The sequence below is a fragment of the Bombus pyrosoma genome, linkage group LG9, assembly GCF_014825855.1.
Source record: "Bombus pyrosoma isolate SC7728 linkage group LG9, ASM1482585v1, whole genome shotgun sequence".
Taxonomy (NCBI): Eukaryota; Metazoa; Arthropoda; class Insecta; order Hymenoptera; family Apidae; genus Bombus; species Bombus pyrosoma.
The window spans coordinates 9,239,740-9,263,712 of NC_057778.1; the positions used below are offsets into that span (position 1 = coordinate 9,239,740).

Genomic DNA, 23,973 nt, shown 5'->3' on the forward strand with positions numbered 1-23,973 from the left:
ACTGCAAATTTCTCCCAGTTGTTAATTAATTACATAAACATACGTTTCTCTAGTTTGCCTCTATTTACAAAACGTTGGTTGTTTGCCATGGCAACATCGATACATCAAGTTTCGTAATTCGTACGCGTTTAGTCGATTCATAGTGTACAGTGTTAGGTTAAAGTGCTCAAACCTTCTTGTAAACAGTCTACGAATCTTATCGAACGATTAAGTAGTCAAATAATTAACATTTTGAGTCAGAATTATCATAAAAGCAAAACGAGTCAAAAAGAGCAATGACACGGCTATCTTAATGTACTAAAGGAATAAAGATTTTGCATGACACGTTGAAGTTATCGAAACTTTTGAAAATTCCTTGAGAGGATACCATTACGAAAGCTTTAATTGATCAAATTATGGCTGAGTCAGAAAGCGAATCTGTAAAACCTGACGTCGAAGGCGAAGACGAAGAAGATGAAGATAACAAAACGGATGACCATAGTTTACCAAGTAAACATTCTTTGATACACATGGACTATCGGTAATAAAATAAATACATATTTCTACGATTTAACAAACACAAATAATTAATTGAAACAAATGATTAATTTTGATAGGATAATGTGGATACGGAACAGAGTGATGAAATTTTTGGGTATAAGTGGTCACGAGCTGCTCTTCTACAAACTTCTAAATGTAAATAACGACTTATATCGAAATTATTGAAAAGCAATCGAGTATTCTTTAGATATTTCTACCGATCTACGATAAAATAACATCTGATCCTTCTCAAATCAAAGCCACGAATATGCAAATTCTAAAATGATCCGTACAACGAAAACGAAATCAGGGCAGAGATTTGTTTCACTTGAAAGAATCGTTATACTTTAAGACATAGAAAATCATTTCTTTTTAAGCGACTTTTCACACTTTCTCGTCAAATTTACCTCACCTTTGCCACGAGAGAGAGAGAGAAAATAAACGCGCGATTCAAAACTATAGGCAAACAATCGATACTTCGAGGACAAGCTACTCAATTTTCTGCTACTGGATCTCTATGGTGTGACCGATCTTGAGAGAAAGGTGATCTTTTTCTACTGCACCTATTCCACTGAGATCATCCACGTAGAAGTTCCGGTCTGGGAAAGTAAGTAGTTCATCTTTCTGAAACTAATTACAGCGAACACGAATCGGATAGATTATTGTATCGATTCTAAGGATATAAATTACTTTGTTATTGATGGATAATAGGCAAGCACGGTGTTGGTAAATTAGCCGCTTTGACGGCATTGTCGATGAAAAGGAAAAGTCGTAAGTTGAGAGGAAGAATCTTTGGTAAATTGTATTTCTAACAATTCAATTTTGTCGTGCACAGTTTGGTAGAATCCTGTTACATTCCATCCTTCCAATGGATTACTGGTTTGGTAAATCACATTTCCAACGATCCAAGTGATTTTTTATATTCTGTTACGTTCTACCCTTTTGGTAAATTGTATTTTCAACGCTCCAAATGAATTTGCTATGCACAGTTTGTTAGCTTTTTTGTCTCTGTGGGGTCAATCAAAGCGTAGGATTGTCGTTTATGGATTTATGCTTCGATCAAAGCGCTAAAGCACGTGTTTGGTATTTACAGCTAAGCTACTGGATTGATAGTCGCGCGTCGAACGTACGACGAGTTATAACATCAATGATAATCCACAGGAAAGGCGGAGAAAGTTTCACAAAAGGAGAGAAAGAAAAGAAGAGCAAAGAAAACAAAAGCAAAACCGTCCAAGCTCGATCCACTTGCTCTTCTGCGTCAAGTCGAGGAATCCACGATGACAATTCAATCGGAGCAAAAATCAATGATAAGTACTCGTACCGACGAGGACACGGAAGATACAGAAGACGAAGGGGAGGAAGACGAGGGAAGGGAGGAGGAGGAAGAAGGAGAAGAAGGCGATTCGCGAGAAACGAAAGAGATAGGAAGTGGCGATACAATTTTTAAAGCGAAAGACTCGGAGAAAAGTGCTGCGATCGGTAAATTACACGAATGTTACCGCAATTATAAAATAAACATATTCGATGAAACGATCTCGATTCTTCCAATTTTTAGACACTCCAGGCTTCGTACCACCGCCAGGAGAAGAACACAAATATATCATGACCAAGGTACTCGATTACATCCGCGAACGACATTATCCTTCGTTGATTAAAACACAAATACATTTTGAATACGAAAGAAACGAAAGGAAAATCTGTTGCACAGAAACTAGTGGAAAAAGTACGAAAAATACCAAACTTGCACATGATATGCGGTAAAGTGGATGGTAGCAGAACAGACTTGCATGACGTTACTTTATTCTACTTCCTGAGGACTATCGACGAGGGTATACCAAACTTCGATTCTTACATCGATTGCGATGAACAAATAACGCAGTATTTGGTAGTTGGATCTCTACAGGGGAAATTTTTGGTTTCGTTGAACAGGATGCTCGTTGAGGTAGAAAAGCGTATTTGCAATAATTTATATTTTCAATTCAGTAATTTATTTTAGTAATTCTATTTCAGTTCAAATAACGCACCAGTGCATTTATCTTATACTTTTAAATTATACATCGATAAAATTCTGCTTGCGAAACTTTTACACGACAGATTTTTATCTTAGAGATTCTTTGTCTCGATGATATATGTTAAAAGTATACTTTGATCACAGACTTTCGACAGCCATTGTATATTTGTTTCTTTTTTCGTAAAATTCGTATTCTTCTTCGTCTCGTATTTATAGTTACGGAAGTTCTATCTATTTTTCTTCTTCTTTTCTTTCCTTTTATTTAGGTTTTTAAACCATTGGTTCAAGCTCAATTCAGAGGACCACAACTTTCAGAAGCACTGAAAGAAGAAGAGCTCGATATCGAGGAGGAACGTCCTCCAAGTTTTACGGATATCATGGCAGCTCGAGTACCTAATATTACTTTCTTTAATAAAAATACTGAATTTCATCTAAAATATTGAAAGATATTTTACATATAACCTGTGCGTAATGTGATACTTATACGTAGCTGGTAACAAAAACGATCTTTGTCAAATTGTTCAACTTTTTAGATAATAACGGATTCCATTAGTAAGAAACTAGATTTATAATATGGTGGGATCTATATGATGAAAAATGATTTATTAAAATTGTCGAACAGAGTTCAATCTTCAGAAGACCGTCAGAATTCCGCCGGATATCTATAGTCATGGCGAAGAAGGAGGCTGATAAAAACGCCGAGGACGACAACGATGACGACGAAACAGTAGAACCGAAACATTTTCAAACGATAGAGAGGGCAAAGCTGAGACGAAAACGCATCAGGACTGTAGTCAATTTCGAAAGAGCTGGAAGCAAAACGGCGTCCAAAGAGCCAATTGTACACGTGTCGATCGATCAGAACAAAAACGATATCCTACATTATTTAGATAGATTAATATCTAACGTCGAATGGTTAGTTCTTATAGAATAGAATAGAATAATTTCTTATTATTCAATGGACCGCGGTTAGTTGTCGACAAGCTTTCAATGGTTACGTATTTTTACGTATTTTGTACAGTCTACATATTTTTACACCTTGAAATTTCCCACAAATGCGTAAATATTCGGGATCTATTAGGAGAGCACATTTCGGGATGTATAAAATCTCGTGAAGCTTTACAAGAATATTTGATTACAATTTATTTTTCGTCTCGATAAAAGTAACTTTGCAATTTTTTCCAAGTTCTAACATAGAAATGAATTAAAAAAAAGAAAATGAATAAATCTGTGACTGTTCGTCAGGACACTGGAAAACATCGAAGGCGATATTTTGCTGACGATACCGAATATACCGGAACTCGATGATCCTAATGTTACTGACGAGATGTTAGAAAAGAACAAGGAAGTGATCGAGCAACTGGAAAATGTTATTATGCTGTGGGGTGCACACATAGAAAAGGTAAATGAAATTCTTCCCAGGCATTGATTTCAAGAGAATTAGACACCTTTTCAACGTCTATATCACGTTATTTAATATACAGGTGTTGGAATCGTTCCAACAAAAAGTGCCACAAGGTAGAGATCCACTAGCAGAGTGTGATTACTGGAAGGATCGAGAAGTAGGATTGTTAATGCTGGTGGAGCAATTAAAAACTCCTATGGCCAAAAGAATGTTGAGCTTATTGAGCAATGTCCTTTCGCCGATCGCCTCGAACTTTGATTATTTTTATTCAGACTTATGGAGATGTTACACCGAAGCCAGGGATAATAATCGATTCTTGCAGACTATTTTAAGACACTTCAAGGTGAAAAGCATTATCGTGCAATTTTGATTAAAGATTCATTCGATAACTAATATAATAACTAAGATGTATCGTAGTTGATGACAGAGTCGGATTGTTTCAAAACAATCAATCAAGCCATTCCTCAGCTAATGGAAGGAATAAGAATGATTTGGATTCTCTCGAGTTATTACTCCTCCGAAGAGAAAATGGTTGGTCTAATGGAAAGAATTTCATGGCAACTCTGTCAGACTGTCATAAAGCATTTATCCATCAAAGATCTATTCGAGTAAGTTCCGCTTCAACGAACTTTTCAAATGATTTTCAACATTTTACCGTATTTCGACGAACAATACTCTGTGGATTATTTATACGTTTAATTCTTATTGCTATATTCTATTTTCTGTATATACAGAGATACTTGTTTACAAATTTTCTTTCTTTTTTTCTTGTCCAGTAGATAAAAATGTCTCGTCGTCGCGTCTACTTTGATTTAATTAATTTTGTTCCATAACACAGACACGATGTTGAAATTGCGCTCTTAATATAGAAAACCTCAGAAAGTGATTCTACAACAGACGGAAGACGCTGGCGCGATGCTGAAGAGTTGGAAAGAAGCTTACTTGAAGAATCGAGAAGACATCGAAATCTCTGGCAGAGGAATGCGCTGGGAATTCGATCAAAATCGATTGTTTAAAGGAACTGAATACATTGCCTCCGTTTGCGATGGTTTGAACCAGGTTGCGAACGTTCTTCGAGACTTTCACAATATCTTCGGACCTGATTTAAAATCGATCATCAGTGATCCAGCTCAAATCGACACTATAATAAAACGTGTTGATAGATTGATCGTCCTAATATTGGACGCAGACTTCAATATTTTCGACGAATATAACAAAGAAAATTGGGAAGCTACTATGTCTTTGTTTTACGAAGAGGTACATTTCCTGGAGAACGAGGCTAAGTTCTTTATCGACGAGTGCTTCCTGGTATTGAGAAGCGCGGAAGATGCGCTTCATATGTTGCTCAGATTCAAGGACACCAAGACTAGAGACACAATTCATCAGCAGCTGTTGAGAAAGTTTGACGTTATCATGCAACAATTCAGCAAGGAAATCAATATCGTTGAGGGGATATTCAATAGAGGCAAGATATTTATTTTGGTTTTGACAAATCTTGAAGTATATTACTAGAAAATTAATTTGTAGGCGTTCTATCAAATTTTGTAGCTAACATAATCTGGATAATAGGAATGCTGTAATGTACTTTATGAACTTTCTTTATACTTAAAGGCTATACAGTAAATATGTTAGGTATTATAAGTGTGATATTTTAAATATTAGGTCGTCTGAAAAGTTTCTTTCGTTTTATAAGGAAATAATGGATACAGAACATTTTTCGTTTCATATTATTTTATCGAATTTCGTACGATCCATTTTGTTTTATCGAGATAAAAATCACAACGTTCGACAGATTAGTTTTCATGTTTGTATAAAGATGCGTTGTTGTAAAAGACGTGTCTGTAAAAGAAAGACACTTTTCGGACAACCTAATATCATTCTATCTAATGCAAACTAAAATTTATTTGCTATAAAGAGTTGCAGTTATATTTTTCGTATCTGATTCTTTGTCATTTTATAACAAAGATACATTGTCAAAGGGTTAATCGTCCCAAATTAACAGCTACAAGGAAGATACGGAGATACAGGAAATTGAATCATTAGCAAATTATTTCTAAATTATTGCTAAATTATTCGAATAAAAATTCTTTACTTTGTATGAAATATTTTTAACAGTGGATCGTATCGTATTATGTTTAGGGAAACAAAATCCTCCATTATTAACGTACCATCCCCCAATGGCTGGCGCTATATACTGGGTGAGACAGTTATTTCACCGTCTAAGAAGACCAGTCTTGATCATCCAAAACATTGAGGAGTTGAAACACAGCAAGCTGAAGATTCTAGCTTTCAGTCAATACTACGAGGTGGCCAAACAAATGAAAGCGTACGAGGAATCAAAATACCAATCGTGGGCAGATAAGGCCCAGTACGTTGTGCTGGACACCATGAAGAGGAGTATCCTGAGGATGGAACGTTCTGAACCGGAACAAGGTTAACAATTAATTCGTAATAACGAAGAGAAATAACGAAACCCTAAACGAGAAATACAGACGAGACAATTTTGATTGAAAAATAATGATTACGCGCAGAAACATTCAGCGCGAAAAAGTTAATATGCAAATGAGTCAGGAGTTAAACCTTGTTCCAGCAATTGCTAATTTTACTACGAAACATTTTATTATTCTGTATTTTCAAATCAATTTAAAAGAAGGGAAAAATTTGTTACAGGTGTATTAACATTCCCAAATATCGAGAAAGGCACAAAGAATCTGCAGACAATTCACTTGCCAAAAGGGCAAAAGAGCAAAGATTTTGGATCACCTGGATCAACTCCTCAGGGATCTCTTCAAAAGGCCGAACCTGTGATGTCGAAACCAAGCATCGGTGACAGAATCTTTTTAATATTAGGCCATCTGTCGATGATTTTCTAACAGTTTATGAATCATCCTGACAGAGACGGCTAGTTCTGTGGGAACCAAAGGACAGGTTAAGTCAGACACGAGAGCCGAGGTGAAAGCATCGCTTCAATCCCACAAAGATCAAAAATCGTGGACATCTTCTTCGGAAAAGCAGGTTGTCCAAGCGCAAAAGATTACTTGGATGGAATTTATGAGCGGATCGATTCTCGTCGAGTGTCAGCTTCGTTTCCAAGTGAATTTCGATTGGGAGTTCTTCGAAATTATTCACGAGGTACACTGAGAAAATTTTTCTTCGCTTCCTGTTAATCGATATTTGATATTTTATATTTTCGATTGCAGGCTGAGTTGATGGAGCAATTAGGTTTCGAACTAATCCCCATAGTGAAAGATGCCAGTATTCAGAAAAATCGACTAAGGAACGACCTCGAATTGATGGAAAAAGTCACCCACCAGTACAATGGGATGATCAACAAAATGGACAAAGCTGATGTACAAAATAATACAGATTAATTCATATTCGCTAAATTCAATGAATCTGTCCCACTTAGTTAAAATATCCTACTTAGGATTCTTTCGTATTTACAGATATATTGAAATATTGAAATATATGGATTAAATATTTTAAATTGAATAAAGAAAAACAAAGATGGCACACGGAAGATGATAAAATTCTGATTTTCTTCGATTTCGAAGTAGATAGGATCTTTTAACTAAGAAAGGCAGAAATAACTTGCAAGAATTCACGAACGAATTATTTATCATCGCAGATACAATTATTGAGAAACACGTTACTAGATGTTGAGAAACATATTCAGCCTGGAGTAATGCGTTTTAATTGGAACTCTTTAAATATCTCTGACTACGCTCATGATTGTGAAAAATTATTGAAAAATCTAAACTCGATCGTGGATCAGGTGAACCACATGAAGAGCGATCTTGATAGCAGAATAAATAACGATCTTCAGAGTTACAATCTCTTTTCTCTTCCTCTGAGACTCTACGAAAGCGAAATATTGATGCCTTGCAAGGTATTTTCTTATATCTCCTTCCATTTATTTTTCAAATCGTCGCCCTAGAATTTTATTCATCGCGCCCGATATTCCTCTCGGCACGAAACACTTTGCCATTCAAGGTACAAATAAAGTAAATAGGAAAGCGAAATATTGAAAACGTTTCTCTTTTTCCTATTTTTCGAAGGTTTATTTCCAAGAGATAGAAAATCGAAGAATCGAATTAATTGCCGCGATGTCCACGATATATCAGTCAACGAGTCCGATACTGATAAAATTGGAAAGTCTGGTATTGGAAACGTACACTGGAAAAAGCCCATCTATGCAACTGCTTTACGAGAAATACGAAAAGAAAATATTTTGCTCTTTTATCACGTAAGCCTTTGTAAACCGATTCAACCGGTTTTTACTTGAAAGAACGAATTAAAATAGAAAATTATTTAAAAATGATTTGTTTCATCTTAACACAAAACAAAGTTACGTTCCCTATGTTATTTCTACGATAAAAGTAATTAAGTAGCAAAGTAATTCGTTGTTTCATATTGTTACTTCTTTGCTTTGCTTCGAATAAAATTTTCTCAATTTTGGTTACGTGTATTAGGTTGTCCGAAATGTTCTTTTCGTTTTATAAAGAAATAGTAGATGCACAACATTTTTTGTTTTATGTTATTTTATTGAATTACGTTTGATCCATTTTATTCTATTACTACAAAATGGATTATACATAAATCCATAAAATAATATAAAATAAAAAATGTTCTATTATTTCATCTGTGAAGCGAAAGAAACTTTTGGGACAACCTAATATATGACAATCACGATGTGGAACTCGCAATAGAAAATTAATTTCTTATCAATGAACAAAAATTATCTTAAAAATTGTTGAGTCAAGTACTAAGTTAATGGTACACAATCTTATAGAATATCGTCTAGAGTGTAATGAATCATGAGAAATGATCCTATAACAATATTATAAATTGTACAGATGTATACTGAAGAACATAGAGATTTTCAACAGAAGTCTAATGGAATACAAGCCGATGTTTCAAGTGGACGCCATTTTAATAGCTTCAGAAGCTGTTCTAAGACCATCTCCTGGCGAAATTTATGCTACAATACTACAGAACGTGAAGAATTTATTGGAGAAGCTGAAATTATTTCCCAGATGGATGAACGGGACCTGTTTAGAGTGCAAACCGCAAACGAAGAACGAGTACGAAAATTTCGCTACAGTGACATTCTTTGAGGACGTCATGAGTATTAAAGTAAATTATTCGTAAAATTTAATCAATGAAATTTAATAGAATCAAAAGAGGTCAGAGCAGATAAAAATCCGACAAAGTAAAATCAGTACAGATAACAAAACATATAAATGCAGATATTTAAGAACATAATGTCCCCTACATGTTGTGGATAATTTTCATTTGATTCAGTCTCCTCCAATGATTATATTCTCTACGATTATGATCGTTTCTATTCTTGAAGTAATTGAAGAATACGCGGCAAAAGTACGATAAGCCGATTTTTGTTGACTCTCTGACTTCATAACTTTATAATTACGATTATACATTTGTGATTATCTATTTTACGGATTAAAATTTGCCAATGTAGGAACTAACATTTTTGTTGTTTGTGTCGAGTGTATAATCTTGTGAATACGTCTGCGTAGGTAGTGAATGATAATATACTAATGGTTCAAAGGTCGGCGCATAAAATAGCGTTGGAAGCTTGGCACTATTTGCACAGGTGGAAGAAGTATAGTAATCTATGGTCTTTCGACAAGAACTTAGCTGCTGAAAAGTTCGCAGCGACCGAACCTACACTCCACCAATATGATGATAAGTTCTCTTTCTACGACAATATTCTCCAGGAATTGACCGAAATGGATCTTTATTACGATCTTTATTGCGTACGGTAATATCTGCCTCATAATAGATTACTTTAATTCTTAAAAAGTCAAAGGATAAATTCTCATACTAACTTGGTACGTCAGGAAAGATGTACTTTCGCATATTATGTATCTGCATTCTCTATATTTATATAGATAAATTTCCTAAAAGCGCATAAACACGAGCAATCTAATTAGAAGCATTAACGTACTTGATAATAATTTCTGTTAATTAGCATCAATCTTGATTTCCTGCTTTCTGGTATCAAACAACACGCTAATGAATGGAAGCACGTTCTCGGTCATTTTCTGCTCCACCAAACGGTTCACGATATGAACAGTTTACATCTGATAATCGAAAATTACCGAAGCGAGGTCGAGCTTGTAATCACTGGATTAGATCGTTTCACATCTGTCATGCAAGCAATCTCCGACATAAAAAAGACAGCGATTCAAGCAGAAGTTCGTTATACGACCTATCAGGTTTGTTTTATAAAAGTGCCACTACAAAATTTCAAGATAGAAAGAAGCAGTAAAATTTCAATATGCAATTTGGTTCTGCTTTTGCATGCTAATTAGATTTCTGAGAAATGTAGAAACAAAGATATCTGAAGAAATAAGAGAACGTTCTCGAGTGTGATCGTGTACTATCTGACTGGTGATTTTATAAAAACCATATTAAATCAAAAACCGACTGTGTTATATTTTATGATTGTAATCATTTTCAGGAAACTTTTCGAACTTTGCGCAGTCACGGGATATCTTTCCCCGAGGAAGACGAACAATTGGCTTACACTTTGCAACGTGACTGGGAGTCTCTATATTTGGGCGCTTTATACAGAGCTTCCACTTTAGCAAGTACTTCTGATAGATTTTCTGACATGACGCAAGAGCAGATTAATGCATTCGTGAAAGAACTCGAAGAGTTCGCAGCAGACTTCGAGGCCAATGGCCCTGGCAGTGTCGGTGAGGATCTCGAACTTGGACTGCTCAAGATGGACGTGAGTTTCATATTTTTCCTTTTTGTTCTTATCGACAGCTTCTGTTTCGTATTAATTAAAAACAGAAAAGAAAGTAAATTTCATAGTACTACTAAATCGATTCGATATTCTAATATTTTTCTTTTCTTTACACTGTAAAACAGTCCGATCGTGTCATTTATAACTCAAATGTATATAAAATCTAAATCGCGTATTATTTTATTTGAAAGAGCTAACCAATAGAAAATTATTTGAAAATTATTTTATTCGGTCTTAAAACTAATTATTACTTGCAAGATGAAAATAATATATTTGACATAGATCGTTCAACCAAACTCTTTGCGCGTCCAATTTTCATCGATTTGCACTCTTCCGTTTTAAAATTTCTATTCCCGAATTGCCCAGGAATACGGGAAACTGATCGCAAAATACGAAGAACGACGTCTTAACCTGATCAACTCGGAAATACTGTTCGATCTGCCAGCGACTGACTATTCGGTTTTCTTAAAAATCAAAAAGAACTACGAGGGCATGGAATTATTATTCGAATTGTACCAGAAACAGAAAAGTAAGAGGGACGTGTGGGCGCAGACGCTTTGGGTGAACCTGAATCCTCAACAGCTGATGGATGGGATGGACCATTTTATCAGGGAATTTCGCAAACTTTCGAAATTCGTGAAGAATCTCAGCGTTGGACAGGCCTTAGATGCGAATATGAAGAGCTTCAAGAACTCTGTGCCACTGTTCATCGAATTGAAGAACGAGGCGATGAGGGAGAGACACTGGAAGCAATTAATGGAGAAAACTGGACGATATTTCGATATGGACCCAGACAGGTGCGATGGTGGTGAAAAATAAATGACAAAATTGTGGATGGACAAGTGTTCAATTTGTGCGAAATATTTATGATGCTTTCAAAGTGGATTCGTGCGTGTGTGTGCGTGTGTGTGTGTGTGTGTGTTTTAAGTTATTAAGTGTTTTTAGAGGAATTTAGAAATAGAAGGAAATTTTGGATCAGATAGATAAAATAGGAAATCAGACAACTTTTGGCTCTTTTGTGCATTTTTTAGAAAGAGATATAAGGAAGGTTTTATAATTAGGTTTAGGAAATAGTTTAATATTAAGATCATTTTATATGATCAACCATAATTATATTTTGAGTATCGTGTTATGTATTACAACCGTAGGATTAGAAGTATTATTCTGAAATTTGTGTGGTAAAGAAGCTTAAAACGACGCTTAATTCGTTTCTTTTTTACAGAATTTTTGTTTTGCTAACTGTTCATAGTAACATAAGACCTAGTGTTCTTGATAAAATATATGTGAATCTTTTAAAACATGGGGGAAAAGGAAATAGAGATACTGAAAGGGTGAGTTCATCCCCAATGATGTTCCGATCGAAGGGAATTTTTGCTCACTGTTGGCTCATAAGTGTAGCGATAATGTAAAATTTTAATTTGCGTATTTACGTTTAAGATTCACTCTGAAGAACATGTTCGCTATGGAATTAGGAAAATACCAAGAAATAGCCAAAGAGATCGTGACGAATGCCGTGAAAGAGCTCGCCATAGAAAGAGGTTTAAAAGATTTGGCTGAAGTCTGGAAAAACATGGAATTCACTGTACTGAAACATTACAAAGGTACGCTTTTGCTTTTGCATCTTTGCTTTCAATACTATAGCGAGCGTTAGAAAAATAAATAAAGTAAGAAAATTAAAAAAGAAAATTGAAAAATTATAACGACATAAAATCGTGCTTTGTACGAAACTTCGAGGGTAATATGAGGACTAAATTTGAATGAAGTGATACGAAATGCACGATTTTTAGGTACCGAGGATCGGGGATTCATTTTGGGACCAATAGACGAATTAAATCAGACTCTAGAAGACAACATGATGAACGTGAATGGCATGGCAGCCTCTCAATTCATCGGCCCTTTTCTCAGTACAGTGCAAAACTGGGAAGTCACGATGCACACGATCTCCGAAGTTATCGAATTATGGGTACAACTGCAGAAAAAATGGCTATACCTCGAGGGCATTTTCGTAGGCGGTGACATAAGACTCCAATTGCCAGACGAAGCGAAGAAGTTCGACGAAATTGACAAATCTTTTAAGAAAATTATGACAGACACGTCGAAGAGGCTGAACGTTCTCCAATGTTGCATGATTAAAGGTAAAATTAGGGGAAATTGATTTGAATTGTTTTATGATTTTGAAACAAACTGCTTAGATTAATTGTAATTAGATTATTTGGTTTGATAGAAAATTCTGCATACATAAATTATGTAAACGAATTAAAATTCTCAAGAAATTAAAATACATAATTTCAATGCTTTTATCTTTATCAAATATAAAATTATATAAAAATTAGTTTAAATAAATTATATCCGTGATCCAGGTCGACAAGAAGAGTTCGAATCGATGATTCTTGCACTGGACAAATGTCAGAAGTCGCTGACAAATTACTTGAACAGCAAACGAGCAGTTTTCCCGCGATTTACTTTCCTCAGTGACGACGATCTACTGAGTATCCTTGGGAGCGGTGAACCCATCGCCATTCAAGAACACGTGGGCAAGATGTTCGATAATTTGGACAAATTCCGTTTCGAAATAAACAATACCGAACGCGTGATAGCCACTGGCTTGATATCTTGCGAGAAAGAGGTAATGGACTTCAGAAACGTGGTTCTAGCCGAAGGAAAAATCGAAGAATGGATGGTGCTTGCATTGGAAGAGATGAAGAGATCGAACCGATTCTTGACGAAAAAGGCTATCTACGATTATGGGAAGGTGAGTCTTTTATACTTAATTTTTATACATGTACCAAGCTTGCTACAAGCTTTGGAAATACGAGTAGTAGAAATATTATTGTATTGAAAATATTTTTTTCTACTTCCCTGAAATGAAAACTAAGCTACAGTTATACAGTGGCTACTTAAAGTATTTATACACATTGTATTTATTATGGTATTCAGGTACCAATTAATCACATCCAAGTACATTAAATTCCGTATGATTTAGTGTTATCAATATTACAAAATTATTGAAATCCACGAGGTGTACCATTTTCTATACAATTACCATACTATAACGTCGATTTAAGAAAATCGATTGGAATTCTCCAGGTCAGAAGACCTAGGACACAATGGATGCTAGACTTCCAAGGAATGATGATCCTGGCAGCTGATCAAATATGGTGGACAGCGGAGGTGGAGAACGTGTTCGAGAAAATGTCTCAAGGACAGATGCGTGCAATGAAAGATGTACGCTTCTCTTTGAATTAAATTAATAAGATTCCCGTATACGGAGGACTCGGATACATCGATCGTCTCGTTTGCAGTATTTGAAGCAACTGAACAACCAACTAAACGAAGTGGTAACACTGATGGGTGGTGCTACGTTGACGAACAACGATAGAAAAAAATTTGACATGGTATTAACACTCGATGTTCATATGAGAGATATCGTGGAAGGTTTCGTCAGAGACAGTATCATGGATCCTTCGGAATTCGAGTGGGAAAGTCAATTAAGGTTCCTTCTTATTCGTTCCTATTTTTCTTATTTATTTTTATTCGTTATCCTTTCTATTTTCTCTGTTCCTATTAAGTACCAATTACGACGCTTAATATCTGTACAAATTTTTATCGTGTATCAGAAAAGAGATACGATATATTTCATACGTAAGTGTAAATTTCTTGCAAAGGTTTTACTGGGTTCACGATCTGGATAATGTTTGGATGTACCAGTGCACTGGAACATTCGAATACGGCTACGAGTACATGGGGCTCAATGGAAGACTCGTTGTTACACCTTTGACAGACAGAATATACTTGACCATCACACAAGCTCTCTCGATGCACTTGGGTGGTGCTCCTGCAGGTATAGCGATTCACGCGATGAAATTAAGAAAAACGATGACATTAAGATTGGAAAATATAGTTGAAAATTAATTAATCAGTCAGGAACAATTTATAAAACAGAACTCGAGGTGAAAGACTTTGAAAAATTCTTTCAGGTACATTGTAGAGGACACAGTGGTTTCTAAAAATATCTACTTACGAAATTATTTCTTAGCGGTTGTTAACAATCTTGATCTAACTTACCAAATTTTTATTTCATAGATATAATTATTATTATTACTAACAGATTTAATTTTTTCTAGTAAGCATGGGGAATCAAGTACATATTGGTATTTACTTTAAAAAATACCAAGAGTGTAGATGTTCTTTTATTTCCTCAGGTCCTGCTGGAACGGGAAAAACGGAGACCACGAAAGACTTGGCGAAGGCGTTAGGATTACTGTGCATCGTCACAAATTGCGGTGAAGGGATGGATTATGTGGCGATAGGAAACACACTGAGTGGCCTGGCACAGTGCGGAGTATGGGGTTGCTTTGACGAATTTAATCGCATCGATATTTCTGTCCTATCGGTTATCTCTACTCAGCTTCAAACTATACGCTCCGCTTTGATGGCAAAAGCATCAAGATTTATGGTAAGAAAATATAAAGGAACTTCTCCGAAACTTCTTATCAAGTTTTTTAAGTATTTTAAGAAGTTCGGTGTTTCCATCATGTATCTATCTTTTTACGTATAAATCATGCACAATAAATCATCTTATTCTCTCTAACGTATCAATATCAATTTAATTTTTTTTAATTGAATCGTATGTTTTTACTGTCGCTACTTTATGCCACATTTCGAGATAAATTCAACGATACGTATGACAAGTATATTCGAACAATAATTCGTCTCGAATATTTCTATGCAAAATTGGTAACAAATAATAAGTTTGCACGGTATCTTTTATTCGTGGCGCGTGTCCTACGACACGAGAGATAAATCGAATTAAATTTATTGAATCGATATGCCCCTATTTACCGCAATGATTATCACGGTATGTAGATTAGCGCGTACATCAAACTCGATTAGTCACAGTCTAAAAATTTCATGACTATGTATTTTGATATTTATCACCATCCTTTCGTTGTCACCTCTCGTCACCAGTACCAATAAGCCAAATTTACGTCTAATTAAATTTAACCACTCTCTGCAACGGCAGTTCGAGGGGCAAGACATAGTGCTCGACTCGAAAGTGGGCATATTCATCACAATGAATCCAGGGTACGCGGGTCGAACGGAACTTCCGGAATCGGTGAAAGCGCTGTTCAGGCCAGTGGTGTGCATAGTTCCGGATAACGAGCTGATTTGCCAGATAAAGCTGTTCAGCTCCGGCTTCTTGACCGCCAAAGTTCTAGCCAAGAAGATGACTGTTCTGTACAAATTGGCACGCGAACAACTGAGCAAGCAGAACCACTACGACTTCGGTCTGAGAGCACTCAAATCCGTGCTCAATATGGCCGGCCACTTGAAGAGGACTTCCGGTGACCTGGCTGAAGACGTGGTACTCATGAGGGCGCTTCGAGACATGAATTTGCCGAAATTTATTTTCGACGACGTCCCATTGTTTCTGGGATTAATCGCTGACCTCTTTCCAAACCTCGATTGTCCGAGGGTTCATTATCCTGATTTTAACAACGCTGTTAATCAAGTACTGGAGGAGCAACGATATATTATCTTGTCTGAACAGGTAGTATTTTTTGCTTTCGAACAATTTCATTTGAAAAGCACACGAGTAAGAAAAGTAATAAATTTATATTTGTCATGAGAGTAAAAGAGTATTTTACATAGTCGAACAAAGAAGACGATCTGCTATATGCAAAGATACGTTACGGTTTGAAAATTAAAAAAATAAAAAGTTCTCGATATATATAGATGTAGATATAAATCATTGAACACTTACAATCGTCTTCTTAAAAATTACCATCGAGCGTATTATTCCATCAGTATCGTAAATATTCCAATTACGTAATATAGCGAATAACAAACATTCATGAAAGTGTCCCAACTACGCAGATTGACAAAGTGGTGCAACTATACGAAGTAATGATGACTAGACACTCGACAATGGTGGTAGGACCGACAGGAGGCGGGAAGACCGTCGTGATCGAAACTCTTTGCAAAGCTCAAACTCGTCTCGACAAACCTACCAAACTCTATATTTTAAATCCAAAGGTACTGCATCGCTATAATTAACTCTTCAATGCTCACAATCATAACACGAACACGTAATAGAAATATGCCATTTGTACAAGTCCGTGATATATTTAGGATCAAAATCGATACACCTGTCATTTTATTTTCTACGTAATAAATAACATTGTACTCAGGCGTGCACCGTGAACGAACTTTATGGTGTGCTGGATCCAGCGACGCGCGATTGGACAGACGGTCTCCTAAGTTGTATTTTTCGGGAAGTGAACAGACCATTGAACTCGAACATGGATGAGAAAAAATATATTTTGTTCGACGGTGACGTAGATCCACAATGGATCGAGAATATGAATTCCGTGATGGACGATAACAAATTATTGACTCTGGCCAATCAAGAAAGAATCAAGATGCAGAATCATTGCAGTCTACTGTTCGAGGTGATTGTAACTAAATCGGTCGATCGTGTATTACTTTTACGTGACACGATTTAAATTAAATAGGATACAGAAAGAGAGAACTCGTTGGTTTGCCTGAATAACGATTTTCACTGAAGTTTTTTTTATAAAAGGTAGGCGACCTGCAGTACGCCTCACCAGCGACTGTATCCAGAGCAGGCATGGTGTACGTAGACCCAAAAAACTTGGGTTATCAGCCTTACATGGACAAATGGATACGGAGCAAGAGCGAATCGGACCAGGAGCTACTGAGCGGAATGTGCGAGAAATACGTGCACGGCGGGATAGCTCTCATTATAGAAGGAATGCTCGGGTTACAACAAGTTACACCGCTTAAGATGATCATACCACAAACCGGACTGAACATGGTAGCAATTAAACTTTTATACGCTAATTAATTCGTCCTTTTATGTGAATGCAGAATGTCGAAAAAGAAACTGTGATCTAGCCGTTTGTAACTTATCAGGGAAAGAATTCGTACGATTCAAGATCGAGTATTAACGGACTTTGATCGAGCGTTACGATTAATATGAAAAAAGAAGGAAAATTTGGATCGCAAGATTTAAGAATATGTAGTATTCGAAAATGAATCGAAGAATCGTTCTGAATAATTTCAAAAAATTTAACTTAAATTTGCTACAATTTTTTAATTCTTTATCCAAAAGATTCCTACCTGGTTCACGTTGACAATATACAATTTCTTCGCTTAATTACTTCAAATTATGTCAAAAATCAAGTATAGAATTACTAACGAACGTCTTTCGTTCAGGTAATACAACTTTGTTACGTATTCGACGGTCTGCTCGCTTCTTTGGATACTCGACCAACTCCTACTACCAAGACCGAGGAAGAGGAAGAAATAAGGGCAGAAGCGTTATTCTCTAGAGGGGAAATTCTCGAGGCGATGTACATTCAAGCTTGCTACTGGTCCTTAGGAGCCTCCCTGGTGACTGAAAACAGGCCTGACTTTGACGATTACATAAAGAGAACTTCTGGATTTATGCTTGTCCAAGATACCGTTGAAAAACGAGCTACTGTGCGTGAGTTTCGCAAACTATTTTTATATTAGAGATATTTTTATTTCTATACATATGCATCGTCAGCCAGTCAATTTGTGTTCGAATTCCTGGCAATTTGTTTGAAACTATGAAAAACGAGCAGAGTACTCATTGGACAATCTAAGATACTTTGAACTCGATGCTATCGTAATTTATCATCTTTTTCGTTTAACTAAAATAAATAAATATAAAATGAATAAATTCTCGAATTATCACCAGGATACATACCCGTGACGGAGAAGTTGTTGTACGATTATTTCTTGGATTTGGAAAAGAATATATGGATCCCATGGAGAGCTCTGGTCCCTAATTATGTCCATGACAGGGAGAAAAATTTCTCCGATATTTTGGTTCCTACCATAGACACTCTAAGAACTACGTGGTTCGTTAACATGATGAACGAACGAGATCGGCCAGCTCTTTTAGTTGGCGAAACTGGTACTTCGAAAACCGCTATAATTCAAGAATTTCTTCGAAATCTGAGCATCGAGAAATACGTAAGTTTTAGGATATACGTAGGATTTAAAAACGAATAACCCTGTCATGAATGTGGTCGGCAAAAAATTAATCAATTTAACGCGAAAGAAACAATACAGAGGAAAGAAGAAGTTTATTGTAAAAAATCCAATATCAAGTATACATATATTGCCTCATCGTTTCACTTCTCCGATCTCTGATGCTATTTCCATTAGAATCAACTTCTCATCAATTTCTCATCGAGGACAACTTCGATGGACGTGCAAAAAAATATAGAGGCTGTTGTGGAAAAGAGAACGAGGGAAACTTATGGGCCACCTCCTGGTAAAAAGTTGTTACTCTTCATCGACGACATGAATATGCCACTGGTGGACACTTATGGTACCCAGCAACCTATCGCGCTTCTCAAGTTTTTGTTCGAAAAGGGTGGATTCTACGATCGTGGAAAGGACCTTTCTTTAATGTACATGAAAGATATGTGTAAGTTGATTTATCGAATTTTCTCTTTCAACATTATATCGATTTAAAATTCGGATTATGAAGGGTTTATTATTTTACAAGGTTATTTAGCGGCAATGGGAAAGCCCGGTGGAGGAAGGAACGAAGTGGATCCAAGATTCATCTCCATGTTCTCCGTCTATAACGTTATATTTCCAGCAAATGAGACGCTTTGTTACATTTACACAAGCATACTCAGCGGACACTTGCAAACATTTTCAGAGGAAGTGCAAGCAATTGCAGAAACTCTGGTGCAAATTACTCTGAACCTCTATCAGGTATTTCTCCTTTAACGAAAGACTAACTTACACTGACTGATCTCCTAGCCCTTTGCTCCTTTCTCGATTCTTAAAATTTAACCAGACATAATTTCTCACCTTCCTATTTCTTCAGAAAGTTACTGCGGAATTATTACCCACACCGAATAAATTCCATTACATTTTTAATATGCGAGATTTGTCGAGAATCACGGCTGGACTTCTTCAAAGCCATCCTGATTATCTTCCAAAAGTGAAACAGATCGTTAGACTTTGGAGGAACGAGTTCGCCAGAATTATATGCGATCGTTTGATAAACGAAGACGTAAGTAATAGAGGAAAGAAAGGAAATCTTTGTATGTAAATTAGAATTCGATCGTAGGACGAGAGTATCGTAGCTACATACGTGAAAGAGAAGATCGAAGAATATTGGGAGGAAGAACCTGACGTTATCAAATATGTAATGAGGGATCCTCTGCTATTTGGCGATTTTAGAAACGCGATTAACGAGGGGGAACCACGATTCTACGAAGATTTGTTGGACTACGAGGCTGTCTACAGTTTGTTCCTAGAGGTAATTAACATTCCTTGGTAAAGAACAAAAATTTTGATCACTTACTGTTATTTGGGTGAAACCAGATACAAGAAGAGCCTTATACCGCACCTTTTGCTTACGTTTTCGCAGAAAATCACCTCGTTTCTCGGTCGTACTATTATTTCCACTCCACCTTGTATTAAACTATTTTCCACAAAATTGACTTTTCAGATCTACGAAGATTATAACGAGAGAAGCGTGACCACGTTGCAAATGGTCCTCTTCAACGATGCGCTCCAGCACTTGACTAGAGTTCACCGTGCACTCAGAATGCACAGAGGGCACGTTTTGGTGATTGGCATCGGTGGAAGTGGGAAGAAATCGGTGATCAAATTAGCAGCTTACGCAGCCAACTTCCAAATTTTCGAAATTAGTCTATCTCGAGGCTACAACGAAGCTTCTTTTCGCGATGATATGAAAACACTGTACAACAAGGTTGGCGTAGACAATCAGAGAATCGTCTTCTTATTTACATCTGCTCATGTTATCGACGAAAGTTTTCTGGAGTTGGTAAACAATATGTTGATGACTGGTGTCGTACCAGCGCTGTTCACCGACGAAGATAAGGACGAAATCGTCAATTCTTGCAGAAATCAGGCTGTAAATGCTGGCTTCGGTGTCACCAGGTTTGCTTACAGTTTTTCCAGTTGAATTCATTGACGAGAAAGTTTATGGAACAGAGATTGATACGAAAAGAATGAAATAATTTCGTATTAATTACTTTAGCTCCTCGATAGTGAAAAGACAAATAACAGAGGTATTCTTGCTATGCTTTAGAGAAAGTGTATGGTCATATTTCGTGAAAACCAGTCTTCAAAATTTACGGATAGCGTTGTCGATGAGTCCATCGGGAGATTTATTAAGGACAAGATGTCGAAGTTACCCTGGTCTGGTGAACAGTACCACCATAGACTGGATGTTCCCTTGGCCTGAACAGGCTTTAGTTTCCGTGGCTAACGCCACTCTTAGAGACGTATGTAATTGTTTGGTCAATTTTGAACGATCCAATTCGAAAGATCTTTTATTCATAAATGCAAAACAATCCACAGTATTATCTAGAACGTATGAATTGTATAATCTTTTTCAGCACCCAAACGTATCACAAACTTACAGAGATGCCCTAGTAGAACATATGGTGTTCACTCATAAGACTGTCTGCGACTACACGGTGGAATTTCAAACTATACTACGGAGAAGAAATTACGTGACTCCCAAACATTATTTAGATTTTATAAACAGTTATCTGCATCTGTTGGTAGAAACAAGGGATTACATAAATTCACAATGTGATCGACTTTCCGGAGGTTCGTAGCGAAGGCTTTCAACCTTTGCACCGCGTTTATTATCTGTTCGCTGAAGGATTGAATTTAAAAATTAAAAATCGACGCTGGAAATAGTCGGAGAAATTAATTGATCGCAATTACATCGTAAAGTATCTTCAAGGGAATATTCTAATAAAATGTGAAATTGTATTTTTTTGAATTTTAAAGGTCTGCAGAAGATCGCGGAGGCATCGGTGACTTTGAACGAGTTAAATCAAATTCTGGCCGTGCAAAGGGTAAAAGTAGCTGATCAGACGAGAAACTGCGAGCGACTATTGGCTTCCATAGGAGAAAGTACGAATATTGCGATGGAAAAGAAACAGCTGAGCGAGCAGGAAAGACAAGCGATAGAAGAACAGAGGAAGATTATCGACAAGGAGGAAACGGAAGCTAAACAGGCGTTGGCTGACGCGCAACCTGCCTTAGATGCAGCCAGAGCGGCCCTTGGGGAACTCGAGAAAGCCGACATTACTGAAATAAGGTTTGTTAACTTTTCTTTCTGTTTTGCAAATATATAAAAAATATATATAAAAAAGATATAACAGAAATTTAATTTTTTGCACTGTTGGAAAAACATTAGAGAAACTTGAGTAAACGTCGTTACTAACTTTAATTTCCCTTGGGAAAACACGGCTCTCGAATAAAATTTCTAGCAGAAATTCATTTCTTTGGAACATCGAAATAAATATAAAAACATGTGAAAAATATTAAACGCGTAAAAAATGTACAAAATATTAAAAATATTTTTAGATCGTTTGCAACTCCGCCGGAACCTGTGCAAATCGTCTCGGAATGCGTGGCGATGCTGCGAGGCATAAAGGACATCTCTTGGAAAGGTGCAAAGGGAATGATGAGCGACCCAGCATTTCTACGACAATTGCAAGAGATGAACTGCGATAAAATCACGTTGAAACAACAACAAACAGTCAAAGCTCATTTAAAGAAAACTACTAAGTTGGATCAAATGCAGCATATCAGCAAGGCTGGGTACGGATTATACAGATTCGTACTCGCTGTGCTGGACTACTGTGCCGTTTTCAGAGAGGTACGATATTTAAATTTCAACGTGTTGTCGCAGCGAGATAAATTTCTCTAACGCGTAATTCTAACAAAGCACAGATGAAACACAGAATTTTGAGAAAAGGAACACTGTAAATTAGAATGAACAAACGAAATAAATGTCTGAAACTCGTAACTTTAATGAAACAGAGTTAATATCCAAAGTTCCAAATTTGAATGGAACGAAGTAAAGTAAAAGTGAAAATTTTATCTCGACGTTGAATCCGTCGTATTTCCTTAGGTGAAACCAAAGATAGAACGCGTTAAGGAATTAGAAGCTGAATCGGAACGAGCACGAAAAGCCTTGGAAAGGGAAGAACGAGAGTTAAGGAGGCTCGAGAGAGCCATTGCCGATTTGAATACAAAATATGAGAATGCTATGGAAGAAAGACAAAAATTGCAAGAAGAGACAGACTTGCTTCAGAGGCGTTTAATAGCTGCTGATAAATTAATTAGCGGATTGTCTTCTGAAAATGAACGATGGAAAAAAGATTTGGAGACGCTGCATGGCCAGATAGAGAAAATTACTGGCAATTGTTTGCTTTCCGCTGGATTTCTCGCATATTGTGGACCATTTTCTTACGAGTATAGGAATCAGATGGTATACGACGATTGGTGGAACAGTATAGTGCAAAAAGGAATTCCATTCACGGATACGTTCAAGATCCAGACGGAGCTAAGCAGTGACGTTGAAATCAGCACGTTAGCAAGATACTTTTATTCTGCCTTTTTGCTATTTTTTATTCTACTCTTTTCTCCCGTCTTTTTATTTTCATAAATAATAAAAAAATTCATTAGACGATTTATTTAAGATGGACATCCGAGGGCCTACCACCTGATGAACTATCCGTGCAAAACGGAATTCTAACTACGAGAGCATCGAGATTCCCTGTTTGCATCGATCCTCAGCAACAAGCTCTGAATTGGATCAAAAAGAAAGAACAGAAGAAGAATTTAAAGATCCTATCGTTCACTGATCCAGACTTTTTGAAGCAAGTGGAACTTGCAATAAAATACGGTCTTCCAGTTCTATTCCAGGACGTCGATGAAATTGATCCTGTTTTAGATAACGTCCTATCGAAGAACATACAAAGTATTTCATGTGTATTTTATGTTTAAATATAAATGGATATGGGAGATAAAATTTTATTGCAGATGTGGGAGGTAGAATGTTCGTGCTCCTCGGTGATAAGGAAGTGGATTATGATCCGAAATTCAGGATGTACCTCACAACGAAGATGTCGAATCCCATATTCGATCCTGCTGTATATGCCAAGACCACCGTGATCAATTACATGGTGACCCTAGGGGTTCGTTCTGAAAATTTGTCTTTCATTTCAATTATCCCTATAATATAATTGCAAATTTAAATAAATACTCCGCTCAATCCACGAATGATACTTTCCATCCATCTTAAATTAAAGCGAAACGATAGTTCGGATAGCTTGGAAAAATCACTTTTCAAAAGACTAGTAAAACATTCAATAAAAGGAGAACCTTTGCTGAAAAGAGTACGAAATGAAA

General features: G+C 36.5%; 1 protein-coding gene across 1 annotated transcript in view; it reads left to right on the plus strand.

Annotated features, from left to right (window-relative positions):
- Positions 1 to 393: 393 nt before the first annotated feature.
- LOC122570849 (dynein axonemal heavy chain 10) overlaps positions 394 to 23,973 on the plus strand; it is a 28,490-nt gene continuing 4,910 nt past the window's right edge. The window contains exons 1-48 of the mRNA XM_043733733.1: positions 394 to 520; positions 597 to 675; positions 982 to 1,126; positions 1,231 to 1,290; positions 2,075 to 2,130; positions 2,228 to 2,461; positions 2,797 to 2,919; positions 3,153 to 3,445; positions 3,776 to 3,932; positions 4,015 to 4,278; positions 4,353 to 4,543; positions 4,805 to 5,400; positions 6,075 to 6,368; positions 6,606 to 6,761; positions 6,832 to 7,067; positions 7,136 to 7,285; positions 7,564 to 7,824; positions 7,994 to 8,181; positions 8,792 to 9,071; positions 9,476 to 9,720; positions 9,931 to 10,177; positions 10,423 to 10,695; positions 11,080 to 11,510; positions 12,151 to 12,314; positions 12,501 to 12,848; positions 13,074 to 13,465; positions 13,801 to 13,938; positions 14,016 to 14,206; positions 14,379 to 14,554; positions 14,916 to 15,169; positions 15,737 to 16,264; positions 16,591 to 16,749; positions 16,905 to 17,165; positions 17,297 to 17,551; positions 17,953 to 18,223; positions 18,461 to 18,738; positions 18,934 to 19,198; positions 19,280 to 19,494; positions 19,610 to 19,798; positions 19,856 to 20,047; positions 20,240 to 20,694; positions 20,846 to 21,041; positions 21,156 to 21,372; positions 21,559 to 21,871; positions 22,141 to 22,435; positions 22,691 to 23,151; positions 23,262 to 23,542; positions 23,605 to 23,759. Coding sequence (XP_043589668.1) covers positions 396 to 520; positions 597 to 675; positions 982 to 1,126; positions 1,231 to 1,290; positions 2,075 to 2,130; positions 2,228 to 2,461; positions 2,797 to 2,919; positions 3,153 to 3,445; positions 3,776 to 3,932; positions 4,015 to 4,278; positions 4,353 to 4,543; positions 4,805 to 5,400; positions 6,075 to 6,368; positions 6,606 to 6,761; positions 6,832 to 7,067; positions 7,136 to 7,285; positions 7,564 to 7,824; positions 7,994 to 8,181; positions 8,792 to 9,071; positions 9,476 to 9,720; positions 9,931 to 10,177; positions 10,423 to 10,695; positions 11,080 to 11,510; positions 12,151 to 12,314; positions 12,501 to 12,848; positions 13,074 to 13,465; positions 13,801 to 13,938; positions 14,016 to 14,206; positions 14,379 to 14,554; positions 14,916 to 15,169; positions 15,737 to 16,264; positions 16,591 to 16,749; positions 16,905 to 17,165; positions 17,297 to 17,551; positions 17,953 to 18,223; positions 18,461 to 18,738; positions 18,934 to 19,198; positions 19,280 to 19,494; positions 19,610 to 19,798; positions 19,856 to 20,047; positions 20,240 to 20,694; positions 20,846 to 21,041; positions 21,156 to 21,372; positions 21,559 to 21,871; positions 22,141 to 22,435; positions 22,691 to 23,151; positions 23,262 to 23,542; positions 23,605 to 23,759 — 11,733 coding nt within the window. The 5' untranslated portion in view covers positions 394 to 395. The remainder of the gene's footprint in view (positions 521 to 596; positions 676 to 981; positions 1,127 to 1,230; positions 1,291 to 2,074; positions 2,131 to 2,227; positions 2,462 to 2,796; positions 2,920 to 3,152; positions 3,446 to 3,775; positions 3,933 to 4,014; positions 4,279 to 4,352; positions 4,544 to 4,804; positions 5,401 to 6,074; positions 6,369 to 6,605; positions 6,762 to 6,831; positions 7,068 to 7,135; positions 7,286 to 7,563; positions 7,825 to 7,993; positions 8,182 to 8,791; positions 9,072 to 9,475; positions 9,721 to 9,930; positions 10,178 to 10,422; positions 10,696 to 11,079; positions 11,511 to 12,150; positions 12,315 to 12,500; positions 12,849 to 13,073; positions 13,466 to 13,800; positions 13,939 to 14,015; positions 14,207 to 14,378; positions 14,555 to 14,915; positions 15,170 to 15,736; positions 16,265 to 16,590; positions 16,750 to 16,904; positions 17,166 to 17,296; positions 17,552 to 17,952; positions 18,224 to 18,460; positions 18,739 to 18,933; positions 19,199 to 19,279; positions 19,495 to 19,609; positions 19,799 to 19,855; positions 20,048 to 20,239; positions 20,695 to 20,845; positions 21,042 to 21,155; positions 21,373 to 21,558; positions 21,872 to 22,140; positions 22,436 to 22,690; positions 23,152 to 23,261; positions 23,543 to 23,604; positions 23,760 to 23,973) is intronic.